General features: G+C 48.1%; 1 protein-coding gene across 8 annotated transcripts in view; it reads left to right on the plus strand.

Moving 5' to 3' along the window:
- The window catches only part of DAAM2 (dishevelled associated activator of morphogenesis 2), a 198,728-nt gene extending 187,796 nt beyond the window's left edge, over positions 1–10,932 (plus strand). For all 8 annotated transcript variants that reach the window (XM_083829088.1, XM_083829087.1, XM_083829093.1 and 5 more), the window contains 2 exons: positions 2,755–2,925; positions 4,714–10,932. In XM_083829088.1, the coding sequence (XP_083685214.1) occupies positions 2,755–2,925; positions 4,714–4,929 (387 nt within the window). In that variant the 3' untranslated portion in view covers positions 4,930–10,932. The remainder of the gene's footprint in view (positions 1–2,754; positions 2,926–4,713) is intronic.
- Positions 10,933–20,404: the final 9,472 nt, after the last annotated feature.

Below are 20,404 nucleotides of genomic sequence, written 5' to 3' on the forward strand. Positions count from 1 at the left end.
AAGAGGGAAAATGTTTACTTCATTGAACTGCAGATTTTTCTACTGCAGTTATTTTGGTACATCTAGCTCATGGATTTTTACCTTTCATCTTTCGCTGCTTTACCATAAATGACTGTGATCTGCTAAGCCGTGTAACTGGGCGCCAAAGTCAGGCTGTTCTCAGGATTCATCCTCCCTGCTGCTGCTCAGAGACCACAGCACCCAGAGTGCTGGGCCCTTTCAGCACACCAACACTGTTCCTCCTCTGGGCGGCTTTGGGGAGGCAGTGTCAAAAACCTCTCTTCCAGTGCGACAAGAATTAGTTGGTGCTGGTAGTTGGGTGACAGGCCACATGAAGAACATTTGCAGACAACACCACCCTCTAATGGAGACTTCTGTGTATGTAGGGTCTAAGAGCCCCAGGCAAGGACCTTTTCCTCTTCAACCCTCAGCCTCCCTAAAAGACCAGGAAACCAGCACCCACAGGCTCAAACCAGCTCAACTCCTGCAGACCCCAGCACTCACCTTCGCTGTGCACAGCAGGGTTGAGGAGCTGAGGGAAGAGAAATGGTGCACCACTGGTACAATAGCTATCTCCTCTGGGCTAACACTGATCTTCAGGCTTCCCAGGAGGTGGACAAGCCTTCCTCCTAGCTGGCAGCTGCAGTCACTGCTCTTAATTTGGGCCTTATTTTCAATTTTCACAGGGGTTAACCACAAATTAAGAGGGAAGATATTCCAAGTAGCACATCTCCCATGAGCAACACTAAGCTGTAGGTGCTCTGTAGGTGCTTAGGCACCAGTGGCAAAGCCTATGTACCACTCAAGTCTTTCTCTGGTGTCTCCAATTCCCTGGCTGATGGCCACACTGGTGTAGGCAAGCCAACAAAATACGGTACATGGAGATACGTTATGCTGTTTGTGGTATTCACAGCCTGTATTTTCTCTGCTGAAAAGCTAGTGCTGGTCACTGTGTATTACTGTGAATCTGCTGCAGTTCCCTGAATATTTGACTGTGTATATATTATATATAGAATAAATATAGAGAGAGAAACTGAGGGAGAGGGAGTAGGTGTGCATACGTGCATGCATTTGTCTTCAGAGGTTTCAGGGAAAAGGAGTTAAACAGAGAAGTAATCTGTTGCTGTTACCAAACCCTGAAGTCCCTCCATGACTTGCTGCTGTTGTAGTGCTTCCTTCAACTCCTGCCATGTTTTGTAGCTCAAAGCAACTTGCATTTCTTCCAACACTTTTTTTTTTTTCTTTTCATTTTCAGAAACTTTGGGTTTCTTTGTTTCTGGCTGAGAACACAGCCTTTTTTAAGGAAAAAAAGAAGCTAGTGCTTCAAACTGCCTCGTGGGCCTGGCAGGGAAAGCAGAGGAGGGGAGATGCTGAATCTCTCGCGCTGTGCCAGAAGGAAGCTGTTTTCCTTGGAGATTTCTTCCCCCTGCAGTTGACTGGGAGACATTGTTTGTACTTCACCTGGTACAGGGCCAGAGGGGTTTATAAGTCCTGCTTCCAAACTCATGTTGTGCTTGGGAGCTGAGCCTGAACTGTTCTTACTCTTTTCCATTCTGCAAGAGTACCTACCTAAGGGAAGGGAAGCTGGGCTGTGTTAGTACAAGCTGAGCACACACACAAGATAATCTGAAGTCAGTCCATAGCCTGGGAGAGTTGGGGTTTGGTCTGGTGACCGTGGATGTCTGTGAGGATGCTCTCCTTCTCAGCGGTGGTGCCTTAAGGTGCGAGCAGGGAAGGCCAGGGCAGTCGTGCACCAGGGCACCAGCGGTATCAGGAGTGTGATGCTGGTGCTGCCTGACGCAGCACGGAGGTGTGTGAGTGAAGGACAATGATGCAGTTTAGGTATGTGTACAGTTATGTAAGAGCTAGCGCATATGTGCTGTAGACAGACTATTTATGCATGCAGTTGAGTGCATTTTGGTGAGTACAGAGGCAGATTTGTGAGCAGGAGGGAGTGATGAACAGAGTACGGGTACTGCAGGACTGATGTCCAGGAGCCAGGGGTTGCTGTGAATTTACCACATCCAGATCAGGACTGCCCTGTGACTGAAGTCCTGCCAGTTGGCTCCCTCCACACGCATCCTGCAGCCTCAACATTTGCCTTTTAAAATAAAAGCCACTTGTGATGTATTCACTCTCTTTTAAGTCTGCCCGGGAGCCCTGGCTGCTTTTCTTGCCCCTCTCTCATGCCATGCCTGTCCACAGTCTCCTCTCCCAGGCAACATGGACTCAGAACTGCAGAGTGATGGATGACATGGCAAAAGGCTCCCAAAAGGATAGGCTATAACATTATTTCTCAAAACCTCTAAATTCAGCCCTTTTAAAGTGGATTTGAGGGGGAAAGGGAAGGTGGGAGGTAAAAGGCTGGGCTACATTGGTAGTTGTTCTCCAGTTAGCTCACTGCCTTTCATGCCCCTGCTGTCCCACAGCTGTGGCCAGACAGGCACCCTCTGAAATTGTGCCATCCCCCTCAGGCACTGAACACTTTTTTGGCATCAGTGGGATAGATGGTGCTCTCCAGCACCATTGCCCTGTGTTGCCCAAAGGATACCCATGAGAGCAGATTCTTCAGGACAGAGGCACCTGCCATAATGAGAGGCATTTTTCTTGCTGGCTGGGGGAGGAGTTTCTGCTCACCACATGAATGCTCCGGGGGTATTGAATTACCAGTGTGGTTACGCATAAGCTTTCCTTGCTGTCTTCACTGGACTGCCTGCCTAATTGTTGCTCTTGTGTTTTCTGCCCCCTTGACAGTACGCCAAGGCACTGAAGCATTTTGGAGAGAATGAGGGCAAGATGCAGCCAGATGAATTTTTTGGCATCTTCGACACTTTCTTGCAGTCGTTTGCAGAGGCAAAGCAAGATCTGGAGAATATGAGGAAGAAAAAGGAAGAGGAGGAGCGCAGGGCACGCATGGAGGCTATGGTGAGAACCTGGGCACAGGAAGGGGTTTCTTTTCATCACCTGTTCAAGTCTCAAGAGAAAGATTGAAGGCACCCAATTCCAGTGCTCATCCCTGTTACTGTTTTATGTTCTTCTCCTTGCCACCTCTATTTGCCATCCTTCTCCTCACAAGCAATGGCATTTTCCTGCTGGATGTCCTGTCAGCTTTCAGAAGCTGACAAAAAAAAAAGTAAATTTGCAAAATTTTGCTTCTAAATTTCTCTTCTTTGGGTTCAGGTACCCAAATCTAGCCCTACCTTTTCTGCCAAGGCAATTTGCAAGATGGTGCTGCCACTGCCCGGTGCCAGACTGTCTTGTTTTCAGGCTGTGCTAAAGCTCTTGGAGCCAGGTCTCCCTTCGTCCTGCCAGCTGGTCAGCTTCCACTCAGACTCTATCATCATCTGCTGTGTGCTTGTCCCCTGACAGTGAATGGTGACACAGCAAATGCCCTGGCGCCTGCTGGAGCCTGCACTGGCAGTGTTTCTCTCTGGCTGGCCTTAACGCCTTGATTACTGGGGTTGTGTTTGCCCTTGATGTGGCGAGCGAGTTTCTGTGCATCAATTTTGCTGCTGGGAGCCTGATGAGTATACCCCCAGAGGTTTGTGTGAACCAGCCACCCCCTCTGACCTCAGGCTTTCCTGTGGATGAGAACAGCCTAGTGTTCCCCTGCCTCCTTCCACCTTGCCAGTGCTCTAACCCTGGCTGCTGCCATGGCCCCAGGCCTCGCTGAGGGGCATTGCTACTTCAGATGTTTGCTGTGCCAAAAGCAGCTTTTTGTTCCTTTCAGAAGAGGTGAGAGGTAAAACTCTAGGATGCCAACAGGCTTCCTGGTACCATTGGACATAGGGATAAAATGCCAAGACTTAGGCTCAAATTCCCTTTCAGCCAGTCTAGAAAGTGTCTGTTAAAGCACTAGGATGCTTTAGTAGGCCTGATGCACCAAGAGAGGTTGCAGTTTGCTTATGAGAAGAATTATCCTGCAACATGGGACTGGAGCACATATTGATGCCTTGGCATTTCCACTAATCTTGGAGCTGAGCAGTGTGGGGGATAACTGAGCTCCCTGGTGCTACCTAGGGAGACTGAGGGCATCACCTTGACAGTGAGACTTATCCATTTTTTTTTGTAAAATCAGCAGTTCTGTTTCATTGCTCTATTTATAACCAGTTTCTCTTTCCAGAGCCGAAGCAATGTTCCTTATTCCCACCGCTGCAACATTCATACATGATCTGTTTCATGGGTTTCTGTTGACATTTTGATATCTCACACAATTTTCCTTTTCTGTTATGTTTAGCCTGTGGCTCTCTGATGTTTTTCCCTTCTTACTTTCCTCCTTCTGCAGGATTGTGACCTTTCTGCCTGTCTGAAAGTAGCTGCCCATGCCCTAAGTGCAGAGCTGTTTGTGACTATAGTAGTGACTGGTTTGTGCAGACACATCAGACTAACTTTAAACTCACCACATTAGGTACTGTGAGCACAGTAGGTGCTACCATGTGTCCTTTTCGCTGTGGGATGGTAATGCTTTGTGTGGCAAACAAAGATGCTACTCATTCCTCATCTCTCCTGCTCTCTGCTCACCTCTGCAGAAGAAGGGAAGCCCACCGTGCTCATCTGTTGCCCTTGGCGTAGGTGATGGCCTTGTGGATAGGATCCTGATTCTTTTTTTTTTTTTTTTCCTAAACTGACACATCTTAGCCACTCCTTAACGAAGTGTATGTAGCGATCTGGCATCTTGGTAAGCTAATCCTAAAACTCTGTCTTTCTCCACAGCTGAAAGAGCAAAGGGAAAAAGAGAGGCGACAAAAGAAAGCGAAAGCAGGAAGCATCTCTGAAGAGACCGGGGAGTTTGATGACCTGGTGTCAGCATTAAGGTCGGGTGAAGTCTTTGACAAAGACTTATCCAAGCTCAAGCGCAACCGCAAGCGTTCGGGGAACCAAGGCTTAGATTCAAGCCGGGAGCGGGTGGTGACAAAGCTAAATTATTAATTACAAGAGAAAGAAAAATAATCAACCGAAAGAAGGTGATGAAAAAGTGCAAAACAAGGAAGATGGATGTGTGTGATGGCTCCTGGCTGACAGCTGCCCCAAAGGATTTCTTTGGTCTGTGGCTAGAAACGTTACCTTTCCATGATCAGCTTTCCTCTCATCCCCCCTCTGTGCTCCTAATTTGAACCATTATAAAAGTGCCTCTGTGGAGCCAGCAGGGTCTGTGACTGGGCCATGCAGAGCTGACAGATTTGCTTCTGGGAGTTTATTGTGTCATCAAAGGCCTCATGGTGATGACAGAAAGTACTTGGGCCTTGCAGACTGCCTCGCAGCTGGAGAAAGATAATTTTCTGTGTGCCAAAGTAAAAATGTGCTACGATCTCCATCTTGCTGATAATAAGCAAGACGAATTTCAGAACAGCTCTGTAAACACCTGTCGCTTCTTCAAGATATAGACTGGCCTTCGGGGGCTTGTCAAGATGTGGTTTTAGAGGTTACAAGTTCCCTCCCTGAATTGGATTTTTATAAGCCATTGATAAGAGCCTGAAAAATGCTTTTGATACCATGTTCTGTATAGTATTTTTGTGTGACCTACGCTGTCCAATGCAAGTGATGCTCAGAAGGAAGTAATTGGTTCTGGAAGAAAATGGAATTCAAGAATCAGGATCAACATAAAACATTTTGCAGAAGTCTGTTGGATTCTGCTTTTCTAGAAACAATTTTCTGGAACCTGTCGATGGTGGAGCCTCAAAGCGATGAAATGTCTCTTTTAGGAAAGAAGCTCTGGCTTTTGTTTAGAAAACTATGCCACTGCCAGGTTGGAGTTACACCTAGATGATTGTGGAGCCTCTTGTAATTGCTGGAGGGTGGGAAGGAAACAGCTGAACATTTCTCATCTGTTTGTGCAAGGTTTCTTAGTGGAGCCCAATGGAAACCGGGAGCTCCCTAGTGTCATCCACAGGTCGCAAGTGGCAAAAAGCAAATGGGGTCACAAGCTGCAAGAAACGGGATTTCTTTTCCACTTGATGCTAGCTGCAATTGCTGTTGGGATGGACTGGACTTTCTGTTAACAGGCTGACCTTCACTGCACACACCCCACTCCTACCTAGGGGAATCACATAATTTAGTAGGATATAAATGGTGTCAAAGGAGAGCTGTGGAGACCGTGGCCTGTTCCATTTAGAAGGGATTACTTCGCATGAACCAATGGAAGGTCCTGTAAGGAAAACTGAGAACTTTTTTCAGGAGGACACAAAATTGTGTAAGCCGAGCAGGCTTTGGAGATGGGTGAATTCATAAGAAAAAAAAGAAATTTGCATTTAAGCTACACGTATGAAGCGCACAGTGAAAAAGCAGAGGACCCCAAGAAGAGGACTGAATTATGAATTTGGTGCATCTTCATGGCTCTAGGAAAGGGACTGGATTATGCGGGCTGTTGTGACCTTTTTTTTTTTTTAGTTTTTTTTATAAAAAAAAAATCTTGTCTTCCTATTTGATTATCTTCCCTGGAGAGGGAAAAGAAAAAAATGGTGATGGATTCTTCCTCCTAGACAAGCAGAAAACAAAAACGTTTGAGAAGAGGGGCCCACCACATACAAACTATGCATCAATAGTAAACAGCGCCAAATGTCAAGGAATCCCAGGGAAGTGAAAAAAGCTCCGTCAGTCACTTTAATCATTTGGTTTGATTTTTTTTCTCTGAATGTCACGTAACCTCAGGCTCTGCACTGAGTCTGCAGAACAGAACTTCCTCTGCCATGCACGCTGCCTGATCAGTATTACACACTACCAATATTGGAGAAACCAACTGCGGTGGTTTTCTGAACACTAAAGTAATTATGTAAACTATGGAAAGAAGCAAAAAAGTCAGAATTTTAAAACTCTAATGTTTCATTGTTTACTGAATTTTGAGTCTCCCACCCCAGAATTTCCCTATTTACGACATTCCAGACTGCCGCGCCTCTGTATAATACTCATCGTAAAGAGCTGGTATCTTACAAGAGCTGGGTGCATTCTCCTCCCTTACTATCCCACTCCCCTTCTGGGATTAGCCATTAACAGCAATATCCATTGCAGCGGACACAAGCACCTTGTAGAAGAAAGACTGTATTTCTTAAAGGTTTTTGAAAGTTTAAGAAAAACTCTCACTTTTTTAATCATTTTTATTTTAAATTACAAAATGGATTTTTAGAAATGTCTCTTGTAAATTATATTAACAAGCTCCTTGCTGCTCCCCAAAGTAGACATGCTATATCCCAGCCCTGTTTTGTTTGTCTTGTTTTAAAGCATGCCATATAACCTATGCCATGTAAGCCATATGAGAGGTGATAATATGTGCCAAATTGGTATACAGTTGAGTTTAGATTTTGATAATCCCTGAATTCCAAAGATGATGTTTTTAGGGATTAGAACATTGTAGATTTTTCCCCTCTTTGTTCTCCTTGGTTTTAGGACTCACCCAGAAGTTCAGGTATAGTGCCAAGGTCAGCCCTGGTGCAAGAAGATGTGACCTGTGGCTCTGTTGAACTTACGGCTGCTTGCTTGCTCCCCAGGTACTTGTTTGATAAGGCAGGCTGTCAGCGTGGCAGTGCTGTTAGAGAAGAAACAGCTCAGGGCAAAACCTTTGAATATAAATACAGCATTCCCACCCCCCCCGCCGGTATTTTTCAAACCAGGTTTGTGGTGTGCTTTTTGCAACTGAAGTCACTTTGCCAGGCCACAGATGTAGCAAAGCAGGGAGAGCACTAAGCCCTCTGCCCGTTCGTGTACACAGTTTGGTCCTGATTTGAAAAGTTGTGTGGTGGTACGCGGCGCTCCAGCCACACTGACAGAGTCAAAGAAAGCTGCTGTAGCTTTGCCACCTCCTCGATTCATACACAAGTAGTAAGAGATTGTGTAACTCCTGTAAATCAGCTGTGGGATACATTAGTGAGACTGACAGACAGCCCAGAGCCATGCCCCTGATTCATTGCAGCTCAGCTTTCCTAGCACTCCACAGCCCCAGACGTTTGGTTTGAATCTGTGATGGTGGCTGAAGGCTTCTTTCAGCGTGCTAAACAGTCTCCCCTGGCTGTGCACTCCATGGTGAATGTTCATGAAAAGCATTTGATTACTCACTGAGGCAGCAGTTATTTCATTGAAGTGGTGACAGGCAGAGAGGCCCATTAATATGTCTACCATATGAGATGGGGCTGGCCACACAGGAGATAAGGAAAAAGTTGGCTCTGCTCTAGGGCCTGGCTTCAGATTTTTTCTGAAGCCAAGTTTGTCCTTGCTTCTAGTCCCTTGGGTGCCGTGAGTGCAGCTATGCTCTGTTCTTCGTATGCGGTTGTGGTAGAGTTGCTTAGCGCTGAAGAAGACAGGAAAATCTTATTCCTTGTCTTCTGGTGCTAACACAGCCTGAGCAGGTATGGCAAGCAGTCAGGAGGTGTAACACTGAGGCAAAACCTCTTCCTCGCACTCTGAGAGCCGGAGAAGAACCAAAGTCTGCTGTTGTCCTTGCAGCTGTGCCTAGCACCAGCATTTTACATGGAAATCACTCTGTCTTTGGAAATAAGTAGAGGAGGAAGAAAAGTGTAACAGAAGGTTATAATCGAGGGCTTGTTCTGCGTTACTCTTCCTACAGAAGTGTAGTTGTTGCTAACTTTATGATGAAGTTCTTCACACCTAGAAGAGGAGGTACTTTCTAATTCTCCAAATCTTGTCCACAGAGGTTTAGTGCTCCCTCATTTACCTGTGTGTTTCTGCACTGTTCTTAAGCAGATTGCATTAGGATGACCCCAGAAAAGACTGCAGAACTCCCCTACACACACACCACACTCCCTTTGGTCTGTGTCACTCTTCTCAGTTGGTCATAAGTCTCTGGCAACACTACAAGGTAAAGTGACTTCAGGGCAGCGAGGCCCTTCCATGCTGTGCAGCATAGCTATCGTCTGGGCACCGGTTCCCTACAAGAGCAGAAGCAGGACCAACGTTCAGGGGTGAGAGACTCCCCACTAGAGAGACAACTTGAGCATCCTTCAGAAGCTTTTCTGTAATGTGTTCACAGTGTCTGAGGAAGGGAAAGGAATCATGAGGGGCCCTGTTGGAGAACTGTGGGGCAGGTGTTTCCATAATGGTCAGCCCCACTGGCTGAATCTTTCCTCTTTTTTAGGAAAGCTCGCACTCTGAGCTGGGTTGCATGGAGAAGCTTGTGTCAGGAGTTTCTTTGAGCGGGAAAGGAAATCAGTTGTACAGTTGATGATGTACATGATATATGCAGTTTTGTTTCTGGGTTGGTTGTTTTGTTGTTTTTTTCTTTTTTGTTTGGGGGTTAAATGATTTTTTTTTTTTAAAAAAAAAAGGTTTTAGGAATCTCTAAGGGGAACCTGTAAATCTGACACCTCTATTTATTTTGCCTTATTTTAGTTTGCTATGTTTGTATGTATACGCTGCATTACAGCAAAGACTATTGAGACCGTGCCAGGGCATTACACCAGCGAGACAGCCGGCATGGCTATTCGGCAGCAAGCTGAGCCCGGTGAGGGGCTGTGTGTGAGCAGCCTTGGTGTGGGAAGGGAGTGAAGGAAAAACTTCCCTTTTGCTTTCATCGTAATCACTCTGCCCCAGTGATACTCGACCTGGGAAAGCCTGGCTTTTAACACATGTGGTGAACTGATGCAGGTGGGTTATTTTACAACACTTCCTAAAGGAAACAACAAACAAACAAACAAACAAAAACTTTATTTCTTGTCATCAGTTATGGCCAGAAGATTAAGAGGAGCTAAACTGCACAGCTGCTAGCTCAAACTTCAACCCTCAGCCCAAATTCTGCCTGTAATGCCAGAGAAGCTTTGAGAGAATCTTAGCTCAGAGCTAAGATTCCTTCCCATCTTCAAGGCCAAGGAAGAAGGATTTTTGCTACTTTCCCTCTTTCCTCCTCAACTCCACCTCCTGAGATTATCCAGGTAAAGAAAATGTTTTGTCAGATTAGTTTTGTACCCATTAAATCTCTAGCAATCACTACATGTTTAGCGATGGCTCCTTGGCTTCTGTACTGGACTTGGGAGATTTCTGGTTGCCTGCCATCCAGAGAGTTAGCCACCATTGGCCACCTTTACTTCTGTTATTAAAGGATGAAGAAGCCAATCTGGGTAACACAATTTGGCTAACTAAAAACATAGACCTAGTTGTTCGTATTAAAGCCATCCGGTACTCTAAGTAGTAGTTTTGATGACCAGAATCTCCTAAAGCTGGCCAGATTATGCTCACTGTGCCTGCTGAGAAGGGTGCCATTAGTTTAGAAAGGTGTTATGGCACCTCATTTCTAAAGAGGGTCTGGATGCTCAATAGATCTTCCAATCCAGAGTCTTCTGTTACTGGGGTTAGTGTAAAATAGATTCAGTATACCCAGTACAAGTTGCTCTGTGTTTACACCAGCATAATTCATAGCAGCATCTGGATCAAAACTCCCCTTTAAACAGCTTTGGCTGTTCACAAGATGTTCCACAGAGCTTGTGAAGGGCTTTTGCAAAAGTCCTTTCAGCTGTCCACTGCTAGGAGCTCTCACTCAGCTCATCTAGAAAAGCCTTTTATGGCATGCCATTCGCAACCTACCCCTCCCTCCCCATCTTTATGCTTCCCCCTGAAAAGGCTCTTTAGAAGCCTTCGCAGTTTTAGGTTGTAAAGGGACACCAGGTACCACACGCAACACTTCTCCCTTCCAAACCATCTCCATCTTCAGGCACCCTCCACCCCTGCAAGCCTGCTCAGCTTGAAACTTGCAGGTCATTTTGGGAGGTGCCCCTGCCTGCTGAGCTGCAAAGTACAGTGCTGCTTACTGAGTGGGAGGCTGCATGCTGCTGTAATGCCTTGGCGTATCCTCATTTCTTAGTCAGTTTAAGACTATAAGTGAATTAAATGTACAAATCCTGTAGTGTCCTTTTTATCTGTATCTTTTTATAAGAATATACTGTAATACTAAAAAAAAAAAAAGCCAAAAAAATTAAAGATATATTGCCCCCATTGTGTCTCAGTAATTTCTTTGTAGTTGCATTTTCTGTGCTTTTGCTGGAAAGTCTTAAAGGTAAGTTGGAGTCTGGGTATGCTTTTTTTGCTTGGCTCTGGGTCTTTCTCTTTGGTCAAGAGCTTGTAGCTCTTCAGGTGATGAAGGCACTGCAGAGCTGGTGAGAAACTTCACAGGTTGTTCTGGCAAGAAGGTGGAACAACACAGGCAACACTGGGGTTCACACACACACACACACACACACAAAAGGTCTGCTATCTAAGAGCTCATAATCCACGTGTGGGCACGCTACTACACCAGCAGGCAAGGCTGCAGGGCTGGCCATAAGCTCACTGCAAGAGTGTGACTGAGAGGAGGAGAGGATGGCTTCAAAGGCAGGAGTTAAATAAGAAAAGAAGCCAGGAGAGCCAACATCAGGCCTAAAGCCTTCAGAGATGCGGGAGGTGAGGGGGGAGAGGAGTTAGATGCAGAACAGCAGGGCAAGCAGGAGGCACGTAAGAGCTAAGGCTAATTTGTGCGCACTTGACAAGCGGGTGAATGAAGGGATGTGCCAAGGAATTCCTCGAAGCTCAAGGGCAGAACCTCGTTTTCATCTTAGACGCAGCTGGTTCATTTACACACAGATCTCCCTGTCTCTGATAACAGAAATAGCTGGCTGACAAAATTCATCCTTAAGCCACAACTTTTCATGTTTATCTTCAGCCCATCAAGGGGTGATGTTTTAACTTTGAGCTCTGGCGAGGCCGGTGCCTAGTTTTGATGGGTGGCCTTGCTGGCTGAGCAGCATACTCCTGCAGTGTGTGGCTTCCAGGGACCTCAAACAAAGCCCCTGCTCTTAGTTCTGGCTCTCAGGTGGGAAGGGCCATGGCAATGAGCAAAAGCAATCAGGGGATAATTGCTTGCACAAGCTGAGGGCCAATGGGCAGCAGGTGGGGGCTCTGAGTGCTGCGTGGGGAGGCTCTTGTTTTGTACTTGTTGAACGGACTCTCTATTTGAGTCAGGTTTTCCTTTGAGTTTTTGCTACAAGGTTCTTGTTTTACAGATGCAAAGGTAGAGGCAAAGAGATGTTTCTGAAATCCATGCAGGACATGAGTGGCAGAGAGAGAATGAAAATGCAGAGACTTGCCTGTCTCCTTTCCTTGTCTAGCAGCTGTGTTGCAGTAAAGGAGGCCAGACCATTGCTTTTCCTCTTCTTGAAGGTCAAGTCTAGCAGCATTTGCATTCTGCTTTGAGCAGCGATGTATCCTACTGGAATTATAGGAAGAAGATTTTTCTTTCTTTAATATTTTGATTGGTTTTGGAGCCTGCAGCAAGGGGCTGCTGTCCTGCCCTACAGGATGGCTCTCCCACAGAAATTTCCTTCAGTCTTCCCATTTCGCTTCTCCTTATGGCCATAGACCTGCCTGTCCTTGTCATCACTGCGCAGGAGCAAGGTAAGTGCCTCCTGAATTTTTTTTCTGAGCAAAGCTAGCATCGGGATTTAGCTGCTGTGAGTGAGTGGCAGTGAGGAGGAGTATAAGGGGAGCTCTTCTCCCTTGCTGGGAAAGTCTGAGGATCTATTATTCATTGGTTTCCCCTTTCTTTAACCTTTGGCTTGTCTTTAAACAAAGATGACTGTTATCTCTGCCGTAGCAGATAGGGAATTTTCTGTTAGAAATCTGCTTAGCCTTTTGGGAACTGGTTTCTATTGCTTGAAAACAAAATAATGAAAAACTTTTGCCCCCTTGCTTCCCCTTCTCCTAGAGCCCAGAAGGTTTTCAAGGTTGTTGTACTAGATTTTGTTTATTTCACATTTCTGTGATGGCTTCTTTCTGTTGCCTCTGAGACGTAGCTGCTGTTTATCTCTACTTTGGTCAGACTCTCACCAGGAGGAAAGGTCCTTTTGTCTGTCTTTCCTTTTGTCTGTCTTTCCTTTTGTCTGTCTTCTTCTTCTTCTTCTGACTTTTTTTTTCTGTACTTCTTATGATTTCTTTGTATTGGGGGTGGGGGAAGGGTCTGCTCTTCTGTATGACCATCAGCCCGTCAGACTGAATTTTCACGTGAGATAGTAATGAAAGGATGCATTAAGAAGGCAAAATGCCTTGCTCACATGTGCTTTGATGAGGGAATGAAGCAGAGGAGGAATAAAACAGGGTAGGATGTCAGTTTGGCATACCTGGTTTTAATCTTTTAGTCTGTCTGTTTCTGCAAGTAAGGATTCTTTCAAAGGGTTAACTTTTGCTTTTTTAAGGACAAATGTTTGTCCTCTCCCCCTGCAGCTGAGCTCCCCTCTTTCTTCCTATGCTTAATTAACAAGGAGGAGCCTTTTGGTTCAAATGGGGGAAGAAAAAGCCACAAAGCCCCATCCTGTCCAGCCATGATCAAAGCATGAAAAATGACATGAATGTGGTGAGGTGTTCCAGCTCGCTTACTGCCTCTCCCTGGGGTCTCCCACTGCCTGTGGTCACTTGGGGCAAGGATGGGGGTGCCAGGCACCCCTGGCCTGCCTAGGGGAGCATCTCCATGCCCACCCTCAGTGCTTTAGGCCAGGGCAGCTGTACGTCTCTGCAGAGCTGGGGCTTAGAAGGTGCTTGCCCAAATATGACTGGTGTATGCCATCATTTGTGTGGCTCACATACAGGGCCTATTCCTTGAGATACTGTGTTGGGTGGTTACTAGTATCTATACTAGTGGCTGTAGACTTTTTTTTAATGGTAAAATTTAAATTGAGCACTTCATTGTGCTGCTGCCACTGTCCCTCCAAGCCAGTCTTTCTTCTTCCTTGGTCTTGGAGAACCTTTGTATGAGTTGGAGGGACTGAGGCAGGCCCTGAAGGCTGTTAATGCAAATCCAAGCAGAGGTCCTGCAGCCGTTGGGCTGTACCTGCAGGCCCGCTGTCACTGGGGTACCCACGGCACCTGGGCTGAAGGCCTGCCTCTGGACTATAAAGCTGGGGTTACTTGGCACAGAGCATGTCGGTGTGACCGTGCCACCCGGGTCTGCTCATCTGCCTGTGAAGTGGAGGCAGAAATCGCTGACAGAGCGCTGCAGTGTGTTGCCTCTGGCACCTGCGCTCTTGTTTTCAGAGATGGCTCAGGTACCTGCTGGGTGGTGGAGGTGGGGGTGAGAGAAACCTTCCCTGTCTCCTCACTGCCTCTGATGAAAGGATGGGTAGGTTTCATGCTGGTCCTGACTCTCTTTCCCTTCACGCCAGCCACTGCCTTAGGTTATGGCAACCACAGGCCCAAAGAGGGTTTGTGGTGTGCTGGGGGCTTTCCTTTGGGGAAGGCTGCTGCATTTTCCTACCACAACAGCATCAAACGCTTGGGGTCACTGCTCAAATGCTGGGCTTAAGTTAATGTGGGAGCCCAGGGAATGCTCTTTGCCCACTTTATTTTAGATGTGGAGTATTGTAGAGTTGAGGCAAGTCTTTGCAGTGCTCATAAAAGCAGAATGTGTCTGTAGTTACATTAGTTAGAAAAATAACAACCAGAAAATTGGGGAGGAAAAAGTATGAAGAGGACATCGTAACTTATTGAACTGTGCAAGATGTGGAAGAACGCTTTTGTCTGGCTGAAATGTCTGTCAGTGGTATCTATAATGTCATGTCTACTGTGTTATATAGCAAGTCCTTTGCCAGTCATCTGCCATCATGGTGATACAGTGGAAGCAGTTATGAGGGGTTACTGTGGTACCTCAGGATTTTAACTGGACAAGAGTTTCCTCAGGTAACATGGACTCTATTTGTCTTCCCAGGCAATTCTGGATCTTCTCTTATTTCGGTTAACACCCAAAGGTAGTTTTTTTTGGCAGGGTTTTCCTTCCTGCTGGGCTTCCAAACAGGATAACAACTGTTCAGTGCCATGCATTGTTCTGCTGTAAGCAACCTCTGCTCCTGGTGCTCCTCAACATTGGAGCCCTCTTCACCTCCCTTTTGTCTTCTTTGTCACTATGGCCCTTTGCTACTTGCCTCAGGAGGATTTGCTGCCCTTTCTTTGTGGCAGTAGCAACTGCTCGAGGTTGGGCTCTGGTTAGAGCCCCTTGCAGAAGATCATCCCTGGTATGAACCTTCTTGCACGTGAAATGTGGCTCATTTAAAATAATAACAAATCGTCTTCCTTTCTTCTGGTCTCTGGAATGAAAGCTTGTCCTTTAGCAGAGAGGTATCAACTTCTGCAGCTGGAGAGCTGAAGCTGGTTCTGGGGCCAGTGTGGACACGTGGCCTCTCACCGCAGAAGCAGCTCCAGAGCTGAGGCAATGTGACATCGGGACCAAGCTGGCTGTGGCCTTGGATGCTGATCTTGTGCCAGCTCCTGGGGTGTCAGTGCTGGGCTGCATCAGCAGGCATGTCTTGGACTTGCACCAGGGTCAAAGGGGGAGACATCAGCTTGATCTTAGCTATGGGACTTGTCCTTGTGAGGCGGCTGCCAGTTGCCAATCTGTTCCTGATTAACCCTCTCCCAGGGGATGCTGACTGGCACATCCCAAACCCAAAATGGGATGGGAGGAGAAAGGGGATAAATCAGATACTGAAACAATCTAACTCTCTCATTTTTAACCCGGGCTGGCATCCTAATCAAGACAGGAAGACAGCAGGAGTTTGGACAGGGATCAGTAGGGCTGACAGTGCTGCACAGAGCAGAACCAGTATAATTATGGGCGAGTGGACATAATCATACAAATAGCTGAGCTCCGATGAGAAGTAGGCTCTTTCCTGAGAACTTCTTGCAGGAGTGGTGGCCAGTTGTCTTCTTTCTTTCTTCTTCCAGTACTTCCCATCAGCTCTGCAAGGAGCTTTACCAGTACTAAATGCCTGTGTCTTTTGTAGTCACTGAAATGGGACCTGGGTTGTTGCCAGTGCAGGTGGATTTTTCTCTTTAGGAGGCAGGGAGGTGAAATCTTCATTAAACAATTGAAAGAAACTGGGGGGCAGAAGTCATATCTGCTAAAAGCAACCATGCTAACTTGATGGCAAATATTAACTTCTCCAGTTATATGTCAGACACAAAGCACTCAGGTCTGCAGATCTGATCATGGGTGCTCGCTGCCAAGTACATGGAGCAATGGGAAGGTTGGAATAGTGTCCCCATCTGCAAACAATAATTTGAGTGACTTAGCAAGCACAACGCGTTGGTCTGGCCCAAAGTCCTGTGGTCAGGTCCTCCTGGGTCGCAGTCCAGGCCTGTAGCAGTAGGACTGTCCTCTTCTTCATGCCTTGGTCCCAGCAAGCTGCATGGGATGCCAGGGACCATTTCCCTGCTCCCTGCCTGTGCCCAGGACAGGGCATGGTGCTTGGGCCATGGGGGAACTCTGTGCACCTGTGAGTCAGTGGCTCCACAGGCACCCCAGCATCGCCAGCACTTCCACCATTTCCTCCCCCTTGCTCTTTGGCCCCCACCAGCCATCCCTGTCTCTTCCATTGCTGGTTCTGGGCCTGGGTTAGGCTTCTCTGCTCTCGCTCTGTGTGGGCCCCCAGGCACAGAGCAGTGAGGTTTGGGGCCAAACCTCACAGAGCTGCCTCTGCCACCCCCAGCAGCTTTGCTTCCCAAATGCCTCAGAGGTGCTCCCAGCCCTGACGGGTGCAGGGGCTCAACTGGAGACCAGCCGGTCCTACAGTGAGCTGCAACCACACGTGTGTGTGTGTGTGTGGAGACATCTTGTCTGAGGGGTGAGGCTAAATCTAGGCCACAGTAAAACCCCTGAACAGCAGCTCCAGCACCAGCTGCTCTGACAGGCCCAAGTACTCGTTTCCCCATTGAGCTCCTTGCTGATGTGGACACGGCCTCTGCGCACGTGTGTCCGCAGGGGGACAGGTGCCAAAAGTGTGTCTGCAGGGGAAATTCTTGCTGGTGCCAGGCCAGGGTGGAGGAACACTTGGGCTCTTCCCTTCTATAAATGGTTATGTTTAAAACAGGTTTCTTAACTTAGGTTACAGCAGTGAGGGATGGATGAGCTTTGCTGTAAGGAGGGAGCTCCCAGCGACCCATGAACTGGAGCAAGATCTTGGCAGGATTGGGTAGGAATTGGGGATCAGGAATGTGGCCTGTTCCCACAAATTGTTAAAGGACTTCTCCCGGCCACACTCAGACTTTTGTCAGGCGTCTGGTGGGATGTCCTCTCTCCTGCAGCAGAGCGAGAGGTGAAGGGAGTGAACTGCTGCAACTAAGACCTCGTCCCACACTGTAGGATGTGGTGGCACCCCTGCTCTCACGTGAGGTGCTCGATCCAAGCCTGGCTCCCCCGGGAGATGCCTCGCTCTTGGCTGAGGGCACGGGGAGATCTTGTCAAGCTCCGTGAGGGAGGGGAGGCCGGGACGTGGGGAGCCCTGCTCCCGCTGCTGGTGAAGCACAGGAGTGCTTGCTCGCCTGCTCCAGCCAGCTGGGTTTAATTTTAGAAACACAGTGCTATCTTGGGGCATCTTTTTCCACGGAATGCAAGTCTTTAAGTAAATAAATAACAGCTTTGTCGAGGTGGAATGACGGCTCACAACCGCACTGCAAAACACGCACCGAGCGAGTCGAGCCCTGTTTCTCTTGCATGTGGAACTACTTTGTGCAGATACAGTGGCTGCGTTGCCTCCCTCCCCTACTTCGACCCCCTCCTGAGCTGGCCATGTGCATTGATTAAAAAGAAATAAAAACACCTTGAAATACCAGCCTCAGAGAAGTGGAAATGAAAATGCCTCCAGCTGCTGGGGTTCAGCTAGAGTTCTCTGGAGTAGGTTTGCAACAGCTATGGTTTACCAGCGATCGGCTAAGTGTTATTGTCCATGCCTTTGCTGCATCTGGGACATCCCAGAAGGATGTGCTCCAAGGCATCCTCGGCGAGCCTTGGGGGAAATAGCAGGCTATAAAGATGAATGCAAGAAACTTGTGTTTAAATACCCCTCCCAGTCTGGCTGGCCAAGAGCCTCCTGCACGCAGTTGTGTTGCTTATGGCTGAGTGTCCTGGGTGTGTCTGTCAAAGCTTGCTTGCTGGCTGGAAAATCCTGTTAAAGCCATTTTACCAGAGCAAGAGCCCATTTGTACTCTCGGGTCCAGCAGCTCTGAGATGCCTGCATGGCATCAGTTGCATAAGCTGTCTGTAACCCTGAAGCCCTGAATCAGCAGGGCAAGCTCTTGAGTTTCCAGTCTGAGCAAGATCTTACTGTGATGGCCTTCCTCTGACGCACCTAAAATCTGCTAGATAGAGCAAATGGTGTCAAAATTACCCAGACTGCTGGCTACTGGCTTTGTTGTGGATTTCCTCCCACTGCATGCTGCTGCTGCTGGGACAATACGGTGGCAGAGCTGACAGGATGCTGTGCTTTTAAGGAAATTAGGTCAGGAGCACCCATCTTGGGTGCATTAGGAGTTGGCAGCAGCACTCTGGGTGCCTCCTCAAAGCCAAAGGGGTGGCTAGACTGTGCCTAATCGCAGAGGTATGAGTGAGCTCTGGCAACAGTCTTTGTAGTGATTGGGTTTGAAATCGGCGTCTGTGGCTTGGAAAAAATTTTATGTAGCATCCTCTTGTCATATGCAGGCAAGGACGCTTGAAGAGGTTTTGCTCTGCCCCTTCCAGCATAAGAAGACAAGCATATCTTGTCCTTCGTATCCCCACAGCCCTCAGCAGGAGCATTTCTGTGCAAAACTGTGATAGGTTTCGTGTGTTTGCTCAGGTTTAGTATGTGAATTCTCTGTGGGGCCTGGGGGCTGCTGGCTGCCCCTTGGCCAAGCTGGTGGCTTCCCTTCCCTGAGGGCTGCCAGGGCGGGGAAGATTTTCCACAGCCGTGGTTCTGCCTGCTCCTCCTCACGGCTGCTCTGCAAACTGCCTGGTTAAGCCATCTCCTCTCCTCCTCAGCCCGTGGCTCCCACTGATATCGCAGGTTTGGAGAAATTTATTTATTTATTTGTTCTAAACCCTAGTGAAGGCCCTTTGCTGAGGGGCCAGACGAGCTCTGCCCATGTTCCCTACAAGGTGGGGCTCACGGCAGCCCTGGCAGCAGCCTGTGTTTCCACTGAACCCAGTTAAGATTCGGTCTTGGCAGGATGGAGCCTTCTGAGCTGCCAGCTGCAATAGGAGAGATGAGACTTCAAGGGCAGCAGAAACGATTCCCTCCCCTCGGCTCCACTTATTTCTTGGATCTGGGCTGAGGATGGCCCCAGGAGCTGATCTGCAGAAGCCAAACGAGCCGCACAGAGCTAAAACATTTCCATTCAGCGTCAGGCCCGGGGTGGGGAAGCACAGAGGCTGTGGGTGGCAGCCGGGGAGGTGGCTGGAGGGATGGGAGGATGCGGCCCCACGTGCTGCCCTGGGACAGCTGTAATTCCAGCTCAGCTGCAACTTTGCACATGGGGAGACTCTCAAGTGCTGGAATGATCCCGTTAATTAACCAGGGTGTTCCTTAAGGACTTGGAAAGCGGTGGCAGTGGGAGGTCAGAGCTGAAACCTCTCTCTTCCAGGCCCTCGGGAGCAGATGCTACCTGGTAGCAGGCTGCGCAGCTCCGCTGCTGGCGATGGAGCCATGCCACGACTTGCACCAGCTGCTAACTGGCCTAGGGCACTAGTAACAGAGCAGCTGTGTATCTGCTGGCATATGTTTTTTCCAAGCATAATATTAACACAACTTTACAATTGCCCGGCCCTCTTGCTGTCTCCCTCTCTTCCTCCCCTGCCTCCTGTCACTTGGGCACGCTTTGCGGCCAAGCTGCCCTTCACGGTGGAACCAGAAACCTTGCTTTTGCTGGCCTTGCGTCTTTGCAGTTGTGTACCCTGGAAGTGTTGTTGTGGGTATAGAGGAGAGAAGTTTGAGACTAAATCTGTGTGGGAACAGCTTAGAAGGATGGAGATCTTCTGGTTTTGAGCAGGCTGTCCAGAATTTGAGGATATACTCCATGCTCTCTTCTGCTGAGGCTATTGAAGAAGCAATTGTATCTGTAACAGACGTTGCTTGGGGAAGCTCAAGTTAGCCATGCAAGGTGAAGCTTGGCAGCAGCAAGATGGAGCAGAAGTTGTGTGCGTGGCACTGGGGAGAGCCACAGCCGTTAGGCAGCTTGCCTGACAGCCCTGCCCTTGCAGTCAGGTTGTGAAAGTGGAGCTCAGCAGTGCTTGGTTTGTCGCACAGCTCTGCTCCGAGAGCGTGTCCAAGGGCATCCAGCCCTTCCAGTAAACTTGTACTCAGCCCCGCTTAACCACTGCAATTTTGGGTACTTTCTCCTCATCAAAGGAGCAAGTAGGATGAGTTCAAAATTAGATATGCTAAACCCAAGGCCTTCTAAACCCAGCCATGGCAGCACTGAGGGAGAGGAAGGTAGAGCTGGCTGGATTTGTGTCTCGGCTACTGCTGCATAGACTTCTTGTGACCACAATGAAAATGTGCTCTTATTATGACAGCCTGCACTGAGCTCACCCAAAGCCCTTCAGGCCCAGCTTGTGAAAAAGGGTTCAGCCACTTCACCCTGTGCCTTTCCAGGGAGTGTGCCAGATGTGTCAGGGGTTGCCATCATCAGATCA

Source organism: Anser anser (genome assembly GCF_964211835.1).
Source record: "Anser anser genome assembly, chromosome: 3".
Classification (NCBI taxonomy): domain Eukaryota; kingdom Metazoa; phylum Chordata; class Aves; order Anseriformes; family Anatidae; genus Anser; species Anser anser.